The sequence below is a fragment of the Limulus polyphemus genome, unplaced genomic scaffold (genome assembly GCF_000517525.1).
Source record: "Limulus polyphemus unplaced genomic scaffold, Limulus_polyphemus-2.1.2 Scaffold107, whole genome shotgun sequence".
NCBI classification, from domain to species: Eukaryota; Metazoa; Arthropoda; class Merostomata; order Xiphosura; family Limulidae; genus Limulus; species Limulus polyphemus.
The window spans coordinates 908,358-930,330 of record NW_013665717.1 but is presented as its reverse complement, the minus strand read 5'-3'; the positions used below and the strand labels follow the sequence as shown (position 1 = coordinate 930,330).

General features: G+C 29.5%; 1 protein-coding gene across 1 annotated transcript in view; it reads left to right on the top strand.

Annotated features, from left to right (window-relative positions):
- The window catches only part of LOC106470791 (polypeptide N-acetylgalactosaminyltransferase 1-like), a 26,869-nt gene extending 6,228 nt beyond the window's left edge, over nt 1-20,641 (top strand). Inside the window, exons 2-10 of the mRNA XM_013931359.2 lie at nt 1,004-1,170; nt 2,339-2,516; nt 4,134-4,343; nt 5,599-5,716; nt 9,942-10,127; nt 12,486-12,620; nt 13,911-14,024; nt 17,115-17,255; nt 17,571-20,641. Of these exons, the coding sequence (XP_013786813.2) occupies nt 1,004-1,170; nt 2,339-2,516; nt 4,134-4,343; nt 5,599-5,716; nt 9,942-10,127; nt 12,486-12,620; nt 13,911-14,024; nt 17,115-17,255; nt 17,571-17,735 (1,414 nt within the window). The 3' untranslated portion in view covers nt 17,736-20,641. The remainder of the gene's footprint in view (nt 1-1,003; nt 1,171-2,338; nt 2,517-4,133; nt 4,344-5,598; nt 5,717-9,941; nt 10,128-12,485; nt 12,621-13,910; nt 14,025-17,114; nt 17,256-17,570) is intronic.
- Nucleotides 20,642-21,973: the final 1,332 nt, after the last annotated feature.

Below are 21,973 nucleotides of genomic sequence, written 5' to 3'. Positions count from 1 at the left end.
AATCAAGTATGGCTGTGGGCCATAGTTTGGGCATTCCTGCTATAGATTATACAGTGTATGTCCAGTTGATTGTTCTGTTTGATCAACAAACCTATAGTAAGCTTTCTAATATTTCAGGATTTATTTCTCTCTCTCGAAGTGATCTCTGGAAGAAGTTCAACCCATTCAAGTTTTTAAGAATGGTTTATTCATAACGTTTTAGCATAAAATTGTTTGTCGTGACATAGAAATCAAAGCTGTATTTGTATTATCACCAGCTAAAAAAATTGTTGAAGTTACAAATGTTACATGTTTGAAAGGAAGTAATTGTATACGTTCTGTTCAACTAGACATACATGTATGAAAGGAAGTAATGGTATACATTCTGTTCAACCACATGTACATGTATGAAAGAAAGTGATGCTAAACATCCGGTTTAACCACATGTACATGTATGAAAGAAAGTGATGCTAAACATCCGGTTCAACCACATGTACATGTATGAAATAAAGTGGTGCTATATATCCTGTTCAACCACATGTACATGTATGAAATGAAGTAATGGTATACCTTCTGTTCAACTAGACATATATGTATGAAAGGAAGTGATGCTATACATCCTGTTCAACTATATGTACGTTAAAGAAAGAAAGTGATGCTATACATCCTGTTGAACTATATGTACGTGAATAAAAGGAAGTGATGCTATACATCCTGTTGAACTATATGTACATGAATGAAAGGAAGTGATGCTATACATCCTGTTGAACTATATGTACGTGAACGAAAGGAAGTGATGCTATACATCCTGTTTAACTATATGTACGTGAAACAAAGGAAGTGATGCTATACATCCTGTTCAACTATATGTACGTGAATGAAAGGAAGTAATAGTATACATCCTGTTCAACTACATGTACATACATGAAAGGAAGTAATGGTATAATATGTTGGCATTTAAGTGCATAGATGTTAGTGTTTTTCTGATTCATTAGTATTAACTGGTTTTCTCTTTAAATTTCAGATGTAAAAATGTACAATATGAGAATAACCTTCCAACAGCCAGCATTGTGATAATTTTCACAAATGAAATGTGGTCAAGTCTTTTGCGGACAATCCATAGTGTTATGAACAGAACTCCATCACATCTTCTTCATGAAATAATTTTAGTGGATGATTTAAGTACTCTAGGTATGTTGTCCTGTTTTACATACATTGTTTAGTTACTATTAGTATTAAGCTATATCTATATATGATTCAGTAAAGAAAAACCTTTGTGGCTTAAGTATAAATGGTTTTCTAGCTTTTAGTAGCATTGACAAATTTTTATTCAGAAGTTTTTCAGTTTGATGTATGTGTATATCTGTATATATTAAGAAATTGTGCCAAAACTCAAAATATAGAACTTAGAAATGAATGTAGTTCTTTTATTGCATTTTATTTTCAATGAGATTTAGAACTGTGTACTTGATTGGTAATAGTACATTATTGAAAGGATGTAAATGCTTCGTACTGTAAATCTAATTAACTTTTTTTTTAGGAATACAAAAAAGATAGTGGTAATTATTCATTTATGAAAAGAATAATATAGTTAACAATGAAATAAAAATAAACATAACATTATATATATTCCTACTATAACTAATTCAGCTTCTAATAGTGGTGAACTGCAGTTTGTGCATCTGGTGTTGGTATTTGTTAATATAATGTTCTGAAAAATAGGTAAAATATTTAATATTTTAATATTTAATATTTTTGTTTTGCTTATTGAACATTTTATATCATTTATGAAAATGAAAATTTTGTACTAGGAAGTAATATTAGCATTTAAAAAAGTATGATTTTATGATTGTCAGTCATTAAAAGAAAATTTTAAATTTTCACATGAAAACTACAAAATTATTCAGACATTTTTATTCCAATTTAAACTAGTTCTAAATATTTTACGTAACAAGACGTTGAATTGTATTTTTTATATGAACCCTCTATATCTAGCTTAAAAATATTTAACTTTACTATGAACTTAAACCTTCATAACACAGTAAGAAAAAAAGAGAAAAGGCATACATGACATATAAAAAACACAGGGAAAAACAGCTTAGGTGTGTTAACTTGTTGAGAGAGAGAAAGAAAGAAGTGGCAGCATCTTCATACTGATGCTGAAAATATTACTGTAAAACTTGAAATTACAAATGTTAAAAAACATGCTTTGATATTTTTTATCACACTGAGAATTTTTTTTGAGTTCTAGGTATATATCTCTAAAGCTGAATAAATGTTACTGTTATGACATGAGAATGTAATGTTTGGGTTAAGTTAAAAGAAATATTGATATGTGGATTTCATACTATCTTATCAGAGTATTTGAAAGGAAAGCTGGAAAACTACTTAAAAAAGAATCTGCCAAAAAATAAAATAAAACTCTTACGCATGAAGAAACGGGAAGGGTTAATCAGAGCCCGATTGGCTGGAGCACAAATTGCTACTGGGGACGTCTTGGTATTTTTGGATTCTCATTGTGAAACAAATTTCATGTGGTAAGTTGAGGGAGAGGAAAATATTGAAATTGTTGTCATTTTTACAGGTTTTTATAGTAAAGTACCTTAGTAAATAAAGCTATTTAGTTCAAGAATGCATCATAGGAATTATGCACTTACACATCCATGTTATAGTGTTGATTTATTTTAATAAAGTATTCATCATAGTTATGATGTCTGTTTTTTAAATTGGGCATTTTAATTTTTTAAACATTACTGCCCATTGACCCGCAATAAATTTTGAGGACTGTAGTGTACATTGTGTAATTCTGGTTTAATTGTTTTTTTTATAAGCAAACAAAAGTTTGGCAGAATTTTAGTTGTATTTCACAAGTGTTCAGGTGTGAGATGTGTTTTTTGGTTAATTAATGCAAATAATAAATACAGAGATAAAAAATAATACTCATATTAAAATTGTATACAGAGAAAAACATATACAAATGAAATTTTTTTTGTCAATACAAACATCATGCAACAAAACTATTTTAATCAATCAAGTTAACATTTAATGGCCAGCATCTACTATATACTAATATAAGACTTGTTATTATAATTAATATTAACTTCTGATCAGAGCAAGTTGTGTACTTAAGAGTAAAACTATAAATCAACCTGGCAATCTGTATAGCTAATCAAAAATACCTTTTTTATGTTTCTACTTACAAAGGCCACAATGCACTTTTTCACCAGTTGGATATCCTCATTATTAATGATATTTGCAGCTGTAATTTAAATAGTACCTCACAAGGTTCAGCTACCTTATGAGACTTAGATTAGTCATTAGTACATATGTTAATGTAAAGTATAATAATAAATAATAATATAATTAAAAAAGTATTAATACTGAATATATTAAATAGTATAATCAATACTATCAATGAAAGTAACAATAAATAATATAGTATATCTTACTTAGGGAAAACAGAAACTCTTGTTGTTGGCTTGAATTACTGTCATAGAAGTAAATTTCGTAGAAAATGTTACCTTTTATAATATGCCTGTTTTTACTCCAATTTTCTTAACATGTATTTTAACCAATGTAAACTCATTAAGCCATTCCTAATTTTTAGTTTTAGAAGAGAATGACATCTGTTTGTGACACATGAGATACATGTTACTGTTTAAATTGTGTAGATTTAGTAGCATTAGTTTTCTTAATGTTTATGTAAATAAAAAATAATAATTGAGAAAATAAAATCATACCTGAACTCTCCACAAAAATATATAATTTACATGTAAAACAAAACATGCTAAATATACTGTGTGGTGTGTTTAACACTATCACTTTAACTAGCTTCTGACACTTAAAAATGGATGTAACTGTCACAGGAAGTAATAAGTAACATTAGATCTTCTGTAAAAGCTGAAACTGAAACACAATAGGCCCTTAAAAAGTTTAATAATAATAAGAGTTATAAAGGAAAGTTACAACACTTATTAATATGGCAAAGAAAGTAATCATCAAAAACTAATGATGTAATGTCATAATAATATTAATATTGTGATAAAGTATGTACAAAACTTTTATATAGCTAAAATGGCAATGCTTAAGTTCATACCAGGCTGTATTTCAGAACTAAAATTTCCATGCTGTTTTTCCATTTGTTGCACAATCAGGCTAGAGCCACTATTGCAGAGAATAAAAGAAGACAGAAAAACAGTGGTTTGTCCAATAATTGATGTCATTGACGACAAGACACTACAGTATGTTGCAAGCAATGGAGAGTATTTTCAAATTGGTGGTTTTACATGGAATGGACACTTCACATGGATAGAAATCCCTGAGTGGGAAGAAGAGCAGAGGAAAAGTGTTGTAGCTCCAACAAAGTACTGTATAAATAACTGTTCATTTTGTAAAGAAAGCAAGATACCAGAAATTATTTTATAAAAAAAATATACCATATTGGCCCAATTATAAGGCGATGTATTTTGATTAATAATTAGGCTGTAAAATTTATAGTTGCCTACTAATCATGGCCAACAACAGGCCCCTTCTCCCTACTCTAGCCTGTCGCATTCCTGAATGTCCAGATATCATCCATCTCCGCATGCACACCAGATATTTGCTCAAGATCATCACCAATTCTTGCAACTAATCCACCTGCAGGCTGTTCAGTTATAGTATTGAATTTGCGGAGCTAAAAATGGACATCATGACATTAATTTTTTTTTCTTTCTCATGGTTTCTGAAAATGGGGGTTGCCTTATATTTGAACTCACCCTATAATCAGGTCAATATGGTATATATATATATATATGAACCTTCTGTGTATGAAATAAATGTTTGTTTGACTCAATTATGCATTAAAGCAAAATGTATTATTATGTTTAACATTATAGTATTGAGATTACATTTTTTAATACATACTTCTAATATAAGATGCAGGTGACATTCAAAAAATTCTTGAAAAACAAATCTTTGTTTATAATCCCAATAAAAATTCAATATTTGCTTTATTAAAGACATGCATTCAAAATTGTATCAAAAATTAATATTAAACAATTTGAAAAGTTATACATTTTGTGAAATATTCCATGATGTTTGCAAGAGAAAACTGAAAAATCCAAAATGTATTTGTTTTGACTTGGAAAGAGACAAATTGTTGTGTAAGCTAATAAAATTATTTGGAGTTTATTGATATATACATAAATTTTAAAAAATTACAATATAATATTAAAGTCACTGATAATTAAAACCCAATCATCAAGCACAAACATTTATTTTAGTGCTTCAAATCTCCAAATGTTGAAAGTAGCTATGCTTTCTAACAATTACAGTATCAATTAATTACAACATTTTAACAACTTTCTAAGTATGTTTAATATTGGTATTCTAGTTAAATACATTTATTAAATATATATATGAAATCTAGCAAATTTCAAAATATTTTTTCAATATATCAGGAAACTAAAATTTGAGTAGCATATTTGAGGTTGAAGTATTCTGTCATTTATTATATCATTTATAATATATTTATTGTATTGTAGGTGTAATGTTTTACCCTCATTTCATTGGTGAGCTGCAATTGTAAATTATTATCATAAGGGACAAACTTAAAAATAGTTTCTATTTAAATTACAGAAGCCCAACAATGGCAGGTGGCCTCTTTGCCATTGACCGTAATTACTTCTGGGAAATTGGAAGCTATGATGAAGGGATGGATGTATGGGGTGGCGAAAATTTAGAAATGGCTTTTAGGGTAAGAAAGTTATTACAGTATTAAGTGACTGAAACATAACATTTTTTTAATAAACAGGATTGAAAATGTACAGAAACACCAACAAGTTTTAATATTTTGATAACTGAGTTGTTCTCTGAATTTAGAAATGAAAGCTTATGTATTTAATGAATAAACTCATAATAATAAAACAAGTAAAATTCAAGCAAACTAAATAGTATGAACAGTCATATTGACCCTTGTTTTTCAAGAAAAAAAAGATTAATTCTTAAGAGTGTCATAGAATAATGTTTTATCTTTACCTTATTGATTATATTCTAAACAAAAAAAAAAGATTCATTTCTTTGCTTAACAGGCTGTGATATTATACATTCTTGTTTTGTTTGTTTTTTCAAAAAATTACAGAATAAAAAAAAGGCAATTCTCAGTACAAAGAATGTTAAACAAGTTCCACAAAAATATAATCAGAATTGATAAGTGGTATTAAATCTTTCAGTTGATGGAAGGCTGTTTCTTATGACATTTAAAGTATTGTTGAAATAAAATTTTTGACAAATAAAACTTTAATTATTCATACACATATTTTGTATATTTTGGGTCTAGATGGTTTTCATTGAGACCTAAAATGATAAATAGTTTCTTCATAAAATTATAAATTGAATATTTTTTTCATAAAATTTTACAATATAGATATAATGTTTTCTTCATTAAAACTTATAAAATACATTATTAAATAAATTTAATATGTTTTCAGTTATATTGCTCTAAATGATATGTCTCCACAGAGAGACGTACTGATTTTCTATTGTTTCTTCTTTCTTTCTTTCTTCTTCTTCTTCTTCCAAACACTTTTCAGTTGACTGCCATTCCTTCATTTCTTGGCAGAATGACTTGAAAGTTGATGGGTTATACCTTGATCCAATACACCAGTAACATCGAAACATGTAGAGTCGTCAACTTTTCGAAGGCCATAGATAGGCCTAAATAAAATGTTTTTAATTGTGTACCAGTTTAACGTTGAATATTATTTGTGATTCTAACACCCAGGTGTCTTTTTCATGTTTTGATTTAGACCCTTTTAAGAATTTTATGGGTTCAAAAATCAAACAATCTAAAAATGTATATTTTGGGCTCCTATGTCATTGTATTTACAGCAATCAAGATGAAAATTAGCAAAATGTATATTTTCAACACATTGACATACAAAAAAGTTGGATTTACCCATTTTGAGTCTTTTTTTTTTTTAGGGGAGTTACAGCTCACAAAAAAGCATAATTTTGGGGTTTTTAGTAATTACTTGGCCATATTTTGACCAATTTACATGGGATTTGATACAAAGATAGTTTTCTACAGTTCCCACACATTGACAAGCAAAAATGGTGGACTTGGCCATTTTTAGTAATTATAGGAGGGTCAAGATGCCACAAAAAGCATAATATTGGTTTTTTTTACAATTACTGTACTGTATTTCGGGTAATTTACATAGAATTTGGTACAGCGATACTTTTATACGGGTCCCATGGATATACAAAAATGTGGGATATGTCAATTTTTGGGCACTTTAGAGGGGGGGGGTCAAAAGGTTAAATAAACCCATAATTTTAGGGGGTTATGGTTAATTACTTAGCCATATTTCAAACACTTCACGTGAGATTGAGTACAAAGATACTCTTTGCGGGTCCCAGACAGAGATATAGACAATTTTGGAATTTCTTTTGCTCAATTTTTCAGTGAAGAAAGCACAATTTGGGGGTTTTGTGAACTATTCATGTGTATGGCAACCAACTTGCATGTGATTTGGTATAAAGATATCTTCTTGCAGGTTCGCAGTAATATATAGATAGTTTTAGAGTTTTCTGGTGTCAAAATTGGCTATGTTGGGATTATTTGGTGGAGACATGTTGCATCTGCCCGCAAATGTTGGGCTCTTTAGTTTTCATTAAATCAACATTTTTCATGAAATGAGACTTGAGCTCAAAAACCTAGATGAAACTATTTGTTTAGGTACAACATTTAGATATCTGAACCTGCTCTACATGTGCATAGTGTAAATATTCAGGTAGTTGTGTGGAGTTTGGTAAGTTAGCCAGTTTTTATCTACCAGTACCAAACAATTTCTATAGTAAAGTGTTCTCTTGATTTTAAATTATCTATGTCTGTAAAATAAATTGCATACTTGAGATATACTGGTAATAAACAAACTAATGCTAACAGTTATTAATCTCCCAGACCCGGCATGGCCAGGTGGTTAGGGAGCTCAATTTGCACTCTGCAGGTCGCGGGTTCGAATCCCCGTCCCACCAAACATGCTCGCCCTTTCAACCATGGGGGCATTATAATGTGATGGTTAATCCCACTATTAGTTGGTAAAAGAGTTGGCGGTGGGTGGTGTCAACTAGCTGCCTTCCCTCTAGTCTTACACTGCAAAATTAGGGATAGCTAATGCAGATAGCCCTCGTGTAGCTTTGCGTGAAATTCAAAACAAACAAACATTAATCTCCCTGTTGCACATGTAGGTCTGTTTCTTTTCTAGGCTTATGTTCCACTGCTTATGAGCCATTACATTACAACTTGATGAAACCTAGAATATGGAAAGATATAGCACTAGTTTTTTTTTTTCAAAGTTAATACATTTAAAAAAAATTTCTTAATACTTACTACTGCTATGTTGAATACTGTAAATCATGTTTAATATTGCTTTGTTTGTTTTAAGGTTTTTTTTTCATATTTAATTACCACAATGCTTGAGCTTTTACAGAGTAATGCTTATCATGTATTTATATTTCTGGTAATGTATTTTTTGTGTTTTACAAACAATATTAATAATACACTTTTTTTCAAATGTAACTGTTATTCCACTGTTATATTATTGACTTGATTGTGTGCAATTAACAGTGTGTAGCATAACATTGGCTTTCTCATGATTATGCTTTTCATACTTCTTGAGAATTGTGTATTATTTGCTAAAATTTATATAGTGTTTTGCAAACAACACTCGCGTGTACTGTGGGTTTCATATTATTTTTAGAAGGACCCCTGTGTTGGTGTTTTGCTTCATAACCTAAAATACTTAACATTTAAAGTTTGTATTATTTGCTAAAATCTTTATTGCGCCTTGTAAATAGTATCTAAATGTGCTCTGGGTTTGACAGTGTTATACTCGGTACCCTTTGGTTTCAGTTTTGCATCATTTGTTAATAGGTTTATTTTGTGTTATAAATAGTGACAATCTTCTAGTTTTATGAGTTATACTTTGTACTTGATATCTTGCTAGATTACTTGTTAGCTTTTTTATGATTATTTCTGACCATAATTTATTATGTACAATAATTTCCTATTAGTTTGTTTTTAGGTAATCATAACTATCAGCCCACATTTGTACAATTTGTCTTCCTACAAATGTATTAATGTTATATACTCTTGAAATTATAAAACCTGTATCACAAATTCCCAAAATTAATGAGCATGTAAATTTATTTTGATGATTTTAGTACTTTACTATAAAGATCAGGATTAATGAAACATACAGTAAAATTACTTTCAGTCTGTGCATTAAAGTAAGTTTGCATTTGAAAAGAATAAAACTTTCTAAAATGTGCACAAAAGTTAGTGAACATCACTCAAAGGGTTTTAAAAACAGACATAATCTGAGGTTTTTGACTCGGATGTACATGTATATGCATATTTAAACATCTACCTAATATAACTTATAAATCAAATATATATGCATATTAAACATGGATAATTATTTGGATGTTGAACATTGTTATAAATATTTTCCTGTTGAGCTATCATTGCAGTCCTTAGTGGATACAAAAGGTGTCTTTAGTACTTTAAAGTTTATTTTTCCATACTCTTAAATTAATAATTTCTTGGAAATAGCTTAGTTTTTATTGTGAATGTGAGATTTTTGTACAATTTAGACATTTTAACAATATATGAACGACTTTTGACGAAAACATTGTCAGCAATTTTAATCCTAAATTATGTATAAGATGTACATTTACAAGAAAATCTTTTAAGTAAACACAGTCTGTTTTATTTGTAAATAAATATAAATATGTTCTTTATCACTAGTCAAAAATACTGAAAGTTGAATAAAGTTTTGAAAGAGTAAGGACAAATAACTTTTATACACCAGAATGTAAATGTTAATTCATGTAGACTTATAACAAAACAGGTATTATATAAAGGTTGCAGTGAAGAGTCTTTACCTAAGGCACTGACTATATTATCTTACAAATAGGTTTGGATGTGCGGTGGATCTCTGGAAATCATCCCTTGCTCTCATGTAGGCCATATCTTTCGTAGTTTTCACCCTTACTCTTTCCCTGGGAATAAAGATACTCATGGAATCAACACTGTGAGGACAGTTGAAGTGTGGATGGATGAGTACAAGAAATATTTCTATATGCATAGACCTGATCTTAGGGTAAAGCTATTCAAGATATTCTTACAGTAAGAATATTAACCATTTATGTCTAACTGACAGAACTAACTCTGTAAAATTTTGAATTTAAAGTGATTGAAATCTACATATTACTTAATATATGGGCCCAGTGGTTAGCATGCCAGACAGTTGAGCTTAGATTCTTTTAGTGAAAAAAAAAAATTGTGTTCCACGCTTGGGGACTATGGATGATACATTATAAGAGGGATAATCAAATCCCACCATTTTGTCTGATTAAATTAGCCCAAGATTTAATACTTGGTGGTGTTTAGCTGCCTTTCCTCTAGTCTATCACTTCCGAAGAAGGGACAGCTAGGACAGATTGTCCTCATATTACTTTCATAATATCCCACAAACAAACAAGCATAGCTGAGTGCCTTTTAGTAATGTCAAATATTGAAAAAGTGTAAGTTTATTTAAGTAAATGGTTTATGAATGTAATTGCACATTGAAAATACCAGATGACCAAAATTAGGTATCTTTATATCTTTTTAGACTAAAATGGAATTTTAAATACTCATTGTGTCATTATTTTCAAAAATTGTTAATGCAGAGGTAGATACCGCCATGTAAACTGTCACAAAGAAAGAAGAAACTCAAAAACAATTAAAATTCCAAAATTAATGCCAAGCTATTAGTCCAGGTTGTAGTCTAACTTATTGACCATCAGCTTTCTTTGGATGCATAGTCACAGTATGATTTTTTTTTACAAGTTTTTGTATGTTGACATTTGATCTCATGAATACTTATGCTGCCCCATTAATTTATCAGTCATAAGTTATTCATAATGATGTATATGAATGAAACAATCAAATTATGAAGTAATGTTTTGTTTTACTTGTGAATTTATGTAATTTATTTGGTTTTTGTTATATAAACACTAGAAAATCTTTTAATATCTCTCAAAAATAAATTTAGCAATGACAGCGATGCAAATTGTGAAATATTGCTAACTTAGAACATATATTAAATTATGCGATTGAACATGCTAGATCTTTTTATGTGGTAAGTATAAATCATGTGATGAATTCTGTAATTGGATGTCATTCTAATATGCCAACCAGCTGGTGATAAGTGTTGTACAAATGCCTATTTAATAAGAGAGAGGGACATGAATATTATAATGAAAACACACAAATAGAAATCATTTGACGTTTTTAATTTTTTTCAGGGTTAAGTAGCTTCTGTCTGTAAGGTACAGTAAATTCTATTCTAACTAAGGTAAATTGTTTATTAATGAGCTTTTAAAGTTTTAATGTTTAAAGATGAACCTCATTTGGTAAACGTAAGGGAAGTCTTGATAAAAATTCAAATGATTAGGACTGGATCTGAATTTCTTTTTGAAGTGGATGGAACAGCCTCAATCTCATTGCCCTTTAAATGATATATGTTATATTGGTAATGTACATATAAAGAAATAAGAATTAAATGTATGTAATGATTCATGTATTTTCTTTTGTAATTGTATAATATTTTGTCATAATAATAATATTATGTTTCCTAAGTAATGTTTCTTAAATAATAACATAATTAGTTTCATTATTATGATTTTTTTTAACTGCTGAACTAACTATGGATAAAATTATTGATAAAACAAGTAGCAAAATTTTAAACTTCTTTCCAAATCATGAACTTTTTTCACTAAAAGTATGTTTATGCACTAAATTTACACCAAGCCAGGTGTTTCAGATGTCATAATGATAGAATAACATGGTCTAACATTTCTGAGTAATTTACAGAGAATTATGTAATATATATATAAAATTATAAGTACATTTTGTACAGGGTATTATTTTACATCACAGAAAACCAGTATAATCCTCCTTGTAGATGGCTATTGTGATTTTTTTAATGAAATTTAGTCATTCTTGTAACATCCACCAGTTTATTTCTAAGTATATAAATATTTCATATATATATATAGGGAATATTAATAGCAAATGACTGGTGTTTTTGTGTGTTTTGTCAATAACAACATACTCCATTTTCTTTCTACCTGTTTTCATTGAATCTTACTGGTTATAAAGTTTAAGATACTTTTTTCGAAAGTGATGTTACACGTATGAATATTATTTTGTATTTTTAGCTGAGTGTAATGATTTAGGACAAGTCTATAAATCTGCTAAGATGACCAAACCTTGTGAGATCTTACTCAAAATATGGCTGAAAATAATAACTTTAAGTTGGTGAGTTTTTGTATTGTAATTTATAACAAATTCATTATTAGTTTGAATTTGGCTGCTACCATTTACCATGGTTTAAGGAGTGTGCAGGTGTTTTATGAAAGGAAAAAAAACCAGCATAAAGCATGTTTGTTATAATTTTTTTTTCCTCTTTCAGCATGTTAATTACGGGGATATCACTAAGCGGCTTGAGCTACGAGATAAGTTACAGTGCAAGGATTTTGAGTGGTATTTGGAGAATATATATCCACAAAAATTCACTTTTGATCAGAATGTTTTTGCATTTGGAATTGTAAGTTTTAACTACATATTTTGTTGTCATTTGTAATTATTTTTTTACATAAATAATAGATGAACATGTACAGTGTGTCATTTTTGGTTTTTAATATTATAATAACAAATTGTTAGCTTACATCAAGCATCAAAACCCATACTATAACCAGTTAAGAACTTTAGTCTTAAGCAGTATCAGATTACATTGGTTCAGTTAGGTTATTAACAGAAGATAAATCCAGTGACTTTAAGTGTGAAATTTGGCTTATTACCTCCACTATCAAAGGTGGATGGAAGTTATGTTTTCATCCCTGTTTATGTGTTTGTCAGCAAGTTTTTTTCCAAAAATGGGTGAATGGATTTAGAAGAAAGTTGGTATGCATGTGAACTATGACCCAACTTAGAAGTGATTAGCATTAGGTTTTGGAAAGTCAAAGTCACAGCAAGGTCACGAAAATAAAAAAAATCCCTATCTGTTAATATAGGGACCAATTTTTCACACTATATTTGCTCTATAACTTAGTCAAAAATGATTGGATTTTGATGAAACTTGATGGACATATATAGAATATTATTCCTAATTGTCCTGTCAAAAATGGTCTCTATCTGTTGATAATGGTGGACATATGGACATATTTTCATATTTTTTTGAGAGCTGAATATGATCAACACTGCATGGAGGAGGTATGCGCCCTACTGAGTGCCTCTCTAATAGTACTTTTGTTCGTATATACACGTTTCTACTCTTTCAATTTGAAAACAAGTTTTAGGTTATCCTCCTTAGATTTAAAAATCAAGTGTTCCTTGTATTGTTATGAAGCACAGTATAAATGGGAAACATATTAGCTTACCTGTATAAAATCCATACCATGATAATTAGACAACTACAGTTTTGTGCAATATTAGCTCTTTTTCAACCCAGTCAGGTCAATGGTTGAGAATCTAATACAATGGAACCTTGTATGGTGCTGTACTTGTTCTTGTAATAAAGAAAACTTTGGTAATTTCATAATTAAAAATATACTAACTAGCATACTGGGAGCATACATATGTTACGCATGTATCTGAACGCATTTGTTTATATCAAAATATATGTATATATATATATATATATATATATATATATATATATATGATTCATACATTTTTAATTTTGTATTTCACATACATTTATTGGAAAGGAACTTCAAGACAAAGGAGCTAATTTAATAAATAAATGATTTATGAAATTTCTAGGTTTTCTATATGTATTGCATTGTTGAATTTTGGTAATTTGATACTCTTCTTTTCCCTTTTATGCTTCATGTAGGTCCGTAACCCTGTTAGTAATCTCTGTTTAGATAATTTGAACCGAGATGAAGACAAATCTGAACCACTAGGACTACACCACTGCAAGAGCCAGAAGGGTGTTGTAATGAATCAAGTAAATTTATCATGTATTAAAAATCCTAAAACGAATAAAAGTATGTACATGTTAGCATGCAAACATTTATGATTGTTGCATAGTAATGATAATATACATGAGTATAGAAATTATAAGTATGATTTACGTGTGCAGGGTACTTTCTTTGGTCATTATTTATGTTTTCCTTCAATGCATTACAAATAGACGATACATTTTGGACATAATCTGTGTACAGAATATATATGCATATGTGTATTATACTATGATATGCACACATTTTGTTGATTATCATTTCAAATTTCTAACAATAAGCCACATGTAAAAAAATCAATCGGCACAATAATTTTATTTAAACAATGAGTGAAATTTACATTCAAGTAACAAACAATAATAAAACAATCACACACGTGTAGGTTTTAATGTAATAAAAGTTATACACATACGTGTGTGTAGTTTTTTAGGTGTATTTGAATTGTATATTAAAGCCTACACATAATTTTTATATTCATTTTTCTAGTGGTTCATTTTGTATTGTAACAGTTATGAGATTAAAATTCTCAATATTTCAAAAAAACGATTACGAGATTGTTAGATACTTTGTTAATCATTTGGTGAATTTCAGACTGTGTGTAAACTGGGTTCTCTAATATGTACACTCCAAGTATTTATGAACAGAGTAGAAGTGATATGTGCCTTATGCTATGTGTTAGGTTGGTCAAATTATTCAAATTTTTGAAGATTTTATTCAAAACGATTTTTAATAGCTACATAAATTTACTATTGTTAGTTTAATATACTTATGGTGAATGTACTTATAGGGAAACCAAATGTAAGTAAAAGTAGGTTACAAATTACATAGTGGTAATGGTAAAAGGAAACTTAGTAAGAGAGGTATCTGGAGAAGATGGGATTTGTAAAGCAGTCAGGATACAGTAGGTGTCAGATTTAATCTTTATTTGGAGGCCTCCCATGTTTTAAAAAATATTTATGTGTATTAAGAATAATTATTGGTGCTTAAACTCAAAAAAGTTCTAAATCTAAAACTAACATTCCTTATCTGCAGCCATTTGTGGAAAGGTAGTTGTTTCTAATTAGAACTATAAAAACAGCCAGAAGACTGGGGGTTATAAGTAGAACTTGTCTCCTGATGTTGGCATTGCAGCATCAGTGATGATCACATACTTATGTCAACAGTGTAATAGAACCTAAAAAATTATACTTTTTTGGAATCTGGAGGGATAAATTCTTTGCTCTTTTGTCTTATAATATTAGGATTTTCAGGATTCCCACAGGTCATGAAAATAATGGAAAGCCATGGAATTTTGTAAACAACATTTCAGTTCTGAATATCCTGGTAAACCCTTGAAAACCTAACTTTATTGCTCTCATATTCTCTGTTTTTATTGACAACAAGTTGTATCACCGTGTTAATCTCAGTTTTGCCAGAAAATGATCAACACCAATCACAATCAGACTTTGAACTGTGTACCTCAGTTTGCAAGTGAACAAGTGTCATGTAGCTATTTTTGGAATGATACTGCAAACGTAAAATAAGCTCAAGACTTATTTAGCAGAAATCTAAAATCATAAAATTTTTGATATGATAAAAAACATGCATGTTTAAAAAATTTCCAGATTCCAGCTGTGGCATAAACACTAAAAATAATTAATGTTTGTAGTCTAAGTTCTTCATCAGTTATTGCTTAAAATTTTTTAATAAACAGAGAGAGAGAGAAAGTCAAATTCAAATGGCAGTCACATGATAAAATGAATGTCATAACCTTAACCACCATTAAAGACTGCCTCTCACTTTATAAGTGATAAGGTCACCCATAATTTATACACTGATCAAGCTAGGCTGATATATTTTAAGTGACATTTTGGGCCCAATTACTAAATAATTCGGGAACAGTCGGGACCATAAGTACAAAATTTAAAGTTCTTTGTTAGGTGGAACTGCAGCAATAAACTGAGAAAGCATTTAAAAATAATGGAATGCAATTGTGTGGGAAAAACCACAAGATGTATATAATATTTTTTAACGAGTTCAACAATATGAAAGTTGTCTGGGTAACAATACAAGTGTGAATACTTGCTTTATTGTAATGCTAACATGTCATTATGTATGTTCAGATACAAGTTGAAGTAATATGTTTAATAAACATAATTTGTTTTTGGTTACACTAATGAAGTTTTTAGCTCCAATTTTTGGAAGAAAGAAGGCTTTATTACTTGTTATTAAACTGAAGTTGGGAAAAGTTGAAATACATATTTGTGTGTATGAAGAATTCCTTAGTGCTTTCTTCAAAATTTCTTTTAATGGCTTGTTTCATAACCTTTTTTTTTTATGGCTCAGGTGTTACTATTATTGCTAGAAAGTTTTGTACAGCTATAACTGTGTTTTTTTTTATAAAGTATAATAAAACTAGTTATTTAATTTTAGTGTAAGTTCAACTTCTGTTAAAATCAGTAGATTAGGTCCTTGAAAATGAGAATTTGGTCCTAGAAAGTCCTGGGATTTTAAAATTCTTGTTATTTTGTATGAACCATGTTTTAACATAGAAATCTTCAATAGGTTTTATAAATATGATTTATTATAGATGTGTGATCACTATTGGTCTTGGAATGCTAGCTTCAGGAGGTACATTTTATGCATGAAATACAGTGGTCTAGTTGTGGCAGTCTATTATACTTTTATAATATTGTTTTATTAAGAGCAACTACCTTCCCACAACTGGCTGCAGACAGTGAAAGTGATTTCAATTTTTTTAAGCTTTTAGAAGGTTAATTTTTTACAAACTTAAATAATAATAAAAAAAATTTCCACTCAAAATACTGCATTTCAGTTTTAGATCTACAGTACTTATTAATTACATCAGAACAGTTATTTAAAAAACAAAATTGAAAGTGGTGTTTCATCAAAACAGAGGGATTTAAGATATTGTGTTTAGTCATTAAATTATTTTACTTAAGTAATAGCAGTGAAAATGTCACTGTGCTTTTCTGTAAGAAAGCTTAAGTATAAACTGTAGTTCTTATCAACAAAGTTTGTAATTGTAATTTATAATTAATTGATAATCACATGGTAGCCCTCTTTCTGCTTTATAGGTGTTCTCTCTTTCTGCAAGCAATGAGCTTAGGCAAGAAGAAAATTGTGCAGAGGTATTATACAAAACTTCTAAGTACCAGAAGGTTATGATGGTGAAATGTCATGGTAGAGGTGAAGGCCAAGAGTGGCACCATATGAGGGTAAGATTATTACAAAAAAGTTAGTAGTGTGCACATGCATCCACAGGCTATAGTTTGAATACTCTGCATGTAATTTAAAATAGTATCTGGTATACTTAATATCTGAACTGTAATTTCTGTATTGTAATTTAAGAAATAATCCATGTGAAGTTGAAACATTTAAAATTTTCATAAGTATAAAAGAAAACTATTAATACTGAGATGTTTCCTTAAAAAGTATATTTTGTTTTACTGGTTAAGATTTCTGTTTATTTGTGTTTTAAGTAAAAACCATAGGGTAAATGTAAATATACTAGCCATTATTGCAATTTTTAGGGTGGGCCAATCATCCACAGAGAAACAGGTAAATGTTTGGATGTTGCTGGAAGCAAAGCAACCAAGGATGTGTACGTAACAGAATGTAAGGGAACTCACTCACAGATCTGGTGGTTTGAGAACTACTTAAACATGCATTCTCAAGTGGAACAACAGAAACCATAATGAAAACAAAATATAAATTACAGATATATATATACTCAGTTCTTGGGCATATAAGTGATGATTTTCCTTTATCATGATTGTACACAAACATATCTATTCAAATCTCTCTACTGCCTAAACCACAATGGTACAGTGAAGTGGAAAAACTGACATCAATTATCTTTGCAACTGCATTGATGTTTTAAAATAGTGATGTACAAATATTTATAATTTGCTTAGTAGAAATTAATTTTTTATGAAATGACTGAGAGTGAAAACGCCTTACTAAGGTGATTGACACTACAGCTTTAACGTATTCACTCTTACAGTGTACCTTTGTAGAAATTATGTACTTAATGCAAGCAGATATAGTTATTTTTTACTTAGTTTTGCCCAGTGCCCTTTCTGTTTTGTCTTCCATTATCTGATGAAGTGGATGTTTAAGAAATTTAATTCCTCTTCTCAAACTTGTAATACAACAACAAAAATATTCTATTGGTGATTTAGTGCAATGTTTATCATCTCAAACAACATAATTTTTTTGAGGATTTTTATAATATTTTATTAGATGTATTTTTAACTTTGAAACAAAAAGTGTCATGAATTAATGAAGCTCATCAGTAACTGTGCAGTGATGTAAATGTGATGTTTAGCATTTTTTTAACATGCTGCATGAAATGAAAGAATTTAAAATAAAAAATTGTATTTGTAATCTTACTTTTAAAAAAAACAGATCTGTAGTAGTGGCTGTGCATATATCATAAATGTAAATAAAGCTTAATCTTTAAAATACTATGCAGTAGTTTAAACAATGTTAAATGTTAATTCTCACAAAAAAAACAACATCATTCTTATTTTGTGGCCAGATTGAGGAATAAGAGAATGCATGTGTTTCCTTATTTCTAGAGCTTAAGTCTAAATAGTTGACAATTTATGGGGGTTTTTTCTTCTATATTTGTAGAAATTTGTGCATATGCATAAGTATCTTGGAACTTTGTGTTGTACTTGAACAGAATTGGTGTTTGCAAGTTCATGTATATGTGCATGACTGAAGTTATATTAAATTGAGAATAACTTCTTGACATGAGCAAACTTAAACTGAAACTCACATTAACATAAATATTATATTACATAAGTACATTTGCATTAACTGTTAATATCAGTTACAAAAGTATTTAATTCTTATAGTCTTTGTAGGATTTCTTCAAACTATGCCATTGGATTCAGTGTAAGAAAACCCTTATCAAAACATTAGTTCACAACTAGAAATATGTGCCATGGTAGCTAGAAGCATACTTGTTATTTCTTTAAGCTTCTTATTTTGGGTTTCTTCAAGCTCATATTCCAATGATTATTCACTAGATTCGTTGTCTGCATCTTAACTTTCAAGTAATTCACCAGAGCTTTCATTTTGTATTTCATTATCATCAATAGCAGTGATAATAAGCTTTTTTCCTTGTTCTGTGTGTTGACATTTTTTTATTCCATTCACGTTTATTGAATTTTCTCTCTGTAAACAAATGTGGGTGATAAAAGAAAAAAATATCACCTCAACAAAATGCCATAATCATAGCAATTGTAGGTTATTTTGTGGAATACTGCCCAGCTCAAGCTGTCCCCTTGTGAATGAAAATGTAGCTATATAAGCAGTATGTCTCGGAGGACCATGATAGATGAGACTATGAAAAGCCAAGAGTCTTTTACGTTTATACATGTTAGTGTGGTGTACCAAGTCTGCCCATATAGTTTCTGGAAATATAAATATCAGATGTACTAAGTACTCCCATTTAGTCCCTGGGAATAGAAGTAGAAAGCATATCAAGTATTCCTCTATGGGGAAAACAGCAAAGAGTTAATAATGTTTCCAGTAAAAAGATCCCACACTCAATTTCAACCACTTATTTCTTGTACAGTGCTGCTGCTTACCAGATCTTTCAGTCAGTACCAGAGCTCATGAGGTTATTTTGGATACAACTCTACTTATAATTAATTATCCTTTATAAGACATCAACTTGAAGGCTTATGGTGTATAATGCCTGTTATCCATCTGATGGATTGAGCTTTAATAATAGACATTGTACACATTAACCAACTGGAATGCTTCTTTTTCTTTCTTTCTTAGTTCCCGTCGTTCCTAGTGGAACATAGGGCTACAACAACACTTCGCCGACGGAAGTGTTGTTGCAGTTTCTGTAGCAGATTGTTATCAGGGTGGAGTTGCTAGCTCCACGCCCAAGTGGGCATGTTTGGTGCGACAAGGATGCGAACCCGTGACCCTCAGATTGCGAGTCGAGTGACTTACAACTGGAATGCTAGAAACTCATAATTATTGATTCAAAATGGAAGCAGTTAAAAGTGGCTATAAAAGTCATTAATAATAAAATTCTCTCACAAAACACTTTAAGTTTAATTAGGTAGCATCTCATTGTATTTATCAATGTTGTAGCTCAACTTATGAGGGTTGTTAATTCATGAAATTGGTTAGTAATAATATGAGTCTTTTTACTCAACATGACCCAAAGTATATCTTATTTGGGGAGGGAGGGATCTAAAGAGGTACCAGCCAATTAGACAGCCTTAAATAATCTTTGATTCTAAATAAGTTTAAATATGGGTGAAGAATTAAACCCCCATGAAGAGTAATTTCTGTAACCTCCATAGTAAAGGACTGCACATGGTGATTGCTGAAAAAGCTGTAATTTCAGGAAGTTTTTTAATCCATGAATTAGAAATGATTACTTTGTTTGATTATAGTTAGAAAAATCAATTAATAAAACGGTTGAAGTTTCCCCAAAAAAGAAGCTTAATGTTCAAAGTATTATTTTGACAAAGCCATGCACATTTCACCTTGGAAGAAATATTATTTCTTGGAGCTTATTGATGAATGGAATAATACAAACACTGATCTTTGGACTATTATTAAATTTCAAATAATAGCCAATAAATTAAAATTTCAGTATATTGCACTGTGTTTCTGTAGCAGCCTGTGATACATCAAGTGTAACTTAATATGTTATGTACAGCATATTCATGTAATTATTTATTTTTTTTCAATCATGATAAGCAAAAAGTGTGAGAAGTGTTTTTAAAGGTACATACAACGTACTAAAAAAAAAGTCAAATTAAAGCAAAAATAGTTTAAGTTGTATTGTGGATGCCTTCTCCAGTGTGATGCTGGTTCTAATATAATACTGATGTTTTTTCAAACTCAATCTAAGTGAGAAAATATACAAATCGGTACTTAATTCTTTTACTTCAAAAGGATGTTTTTCACTTAGGATTATGAGATGTTAGAGGAAATATTTATTTTTTTATTAGTTTGCATATTGTTTTTTTTTATAAATATAATTAATGATTAGGCAGCTAATTGCGTAAGCTTGGAAAAAAGTACCATGAACATTGGCTGTAGTATATCAACAAAGTGTCTATACACATACTCACTACTGGTTCAGGTACTAAACCTGTATAAAAGGTTTTGAAAAGTGAACCATTGCAATGTTTTGAGCAGACAAAATAGACAGGAATATAGCCTTTAATTTCAAAATATAAAGAATTAATGATGTGTGTTTTCTTAAGTACATTTGAAATTATGTATTCCACATTTAAAATGCAATTTTTTTAATAATAAATATATTATATATGTTTCTTATAATTTATTGTAAGTTACAATACTTACAATCAATAACACATGCTCGGATTTTCCATAATTCAGCTATGCAGGTTTTGAAAAAAAAATTTTTAATCACATATCGGGAAGAAAACAACTCTTACTAGGATCAAAATATTATTTTGTTTACCACAATGAACATTTTATTATTATTATTGTTTGTTAACAAGAATACAAACAAACTGAAGAAAAGGGAAGAACATTGATGTCAAACAAATATTCACCCTCATTTATCCCCATTTTTTTTGTGAAATCTACATCCTTTAGTCTCAAAATTATGTATTGCATTATGATGTTTTGTGAAAAAAAAGTATATAAATTTTGGATTCAAAGTACAAGAATTACTGTAGAACATGTAAAAATTTCAAGACTATAATACCATTGCAAGCCTCCGTAATTAGTAGAGAAAAATATAGCTACTATTTTTCTAATGATTTTTTTTTTACCTGCCTTCCCTGCCCAAATTTCTTCAGTTTTTGCTTAGTGTTAGTAATTCTATTATTACTTTTTATAGCTGTTGTATATTACTGTTATGATTTTAGAATTAACATAAACATGTGAATGTGTTAAATTGAGATTGTTATTAATCTAA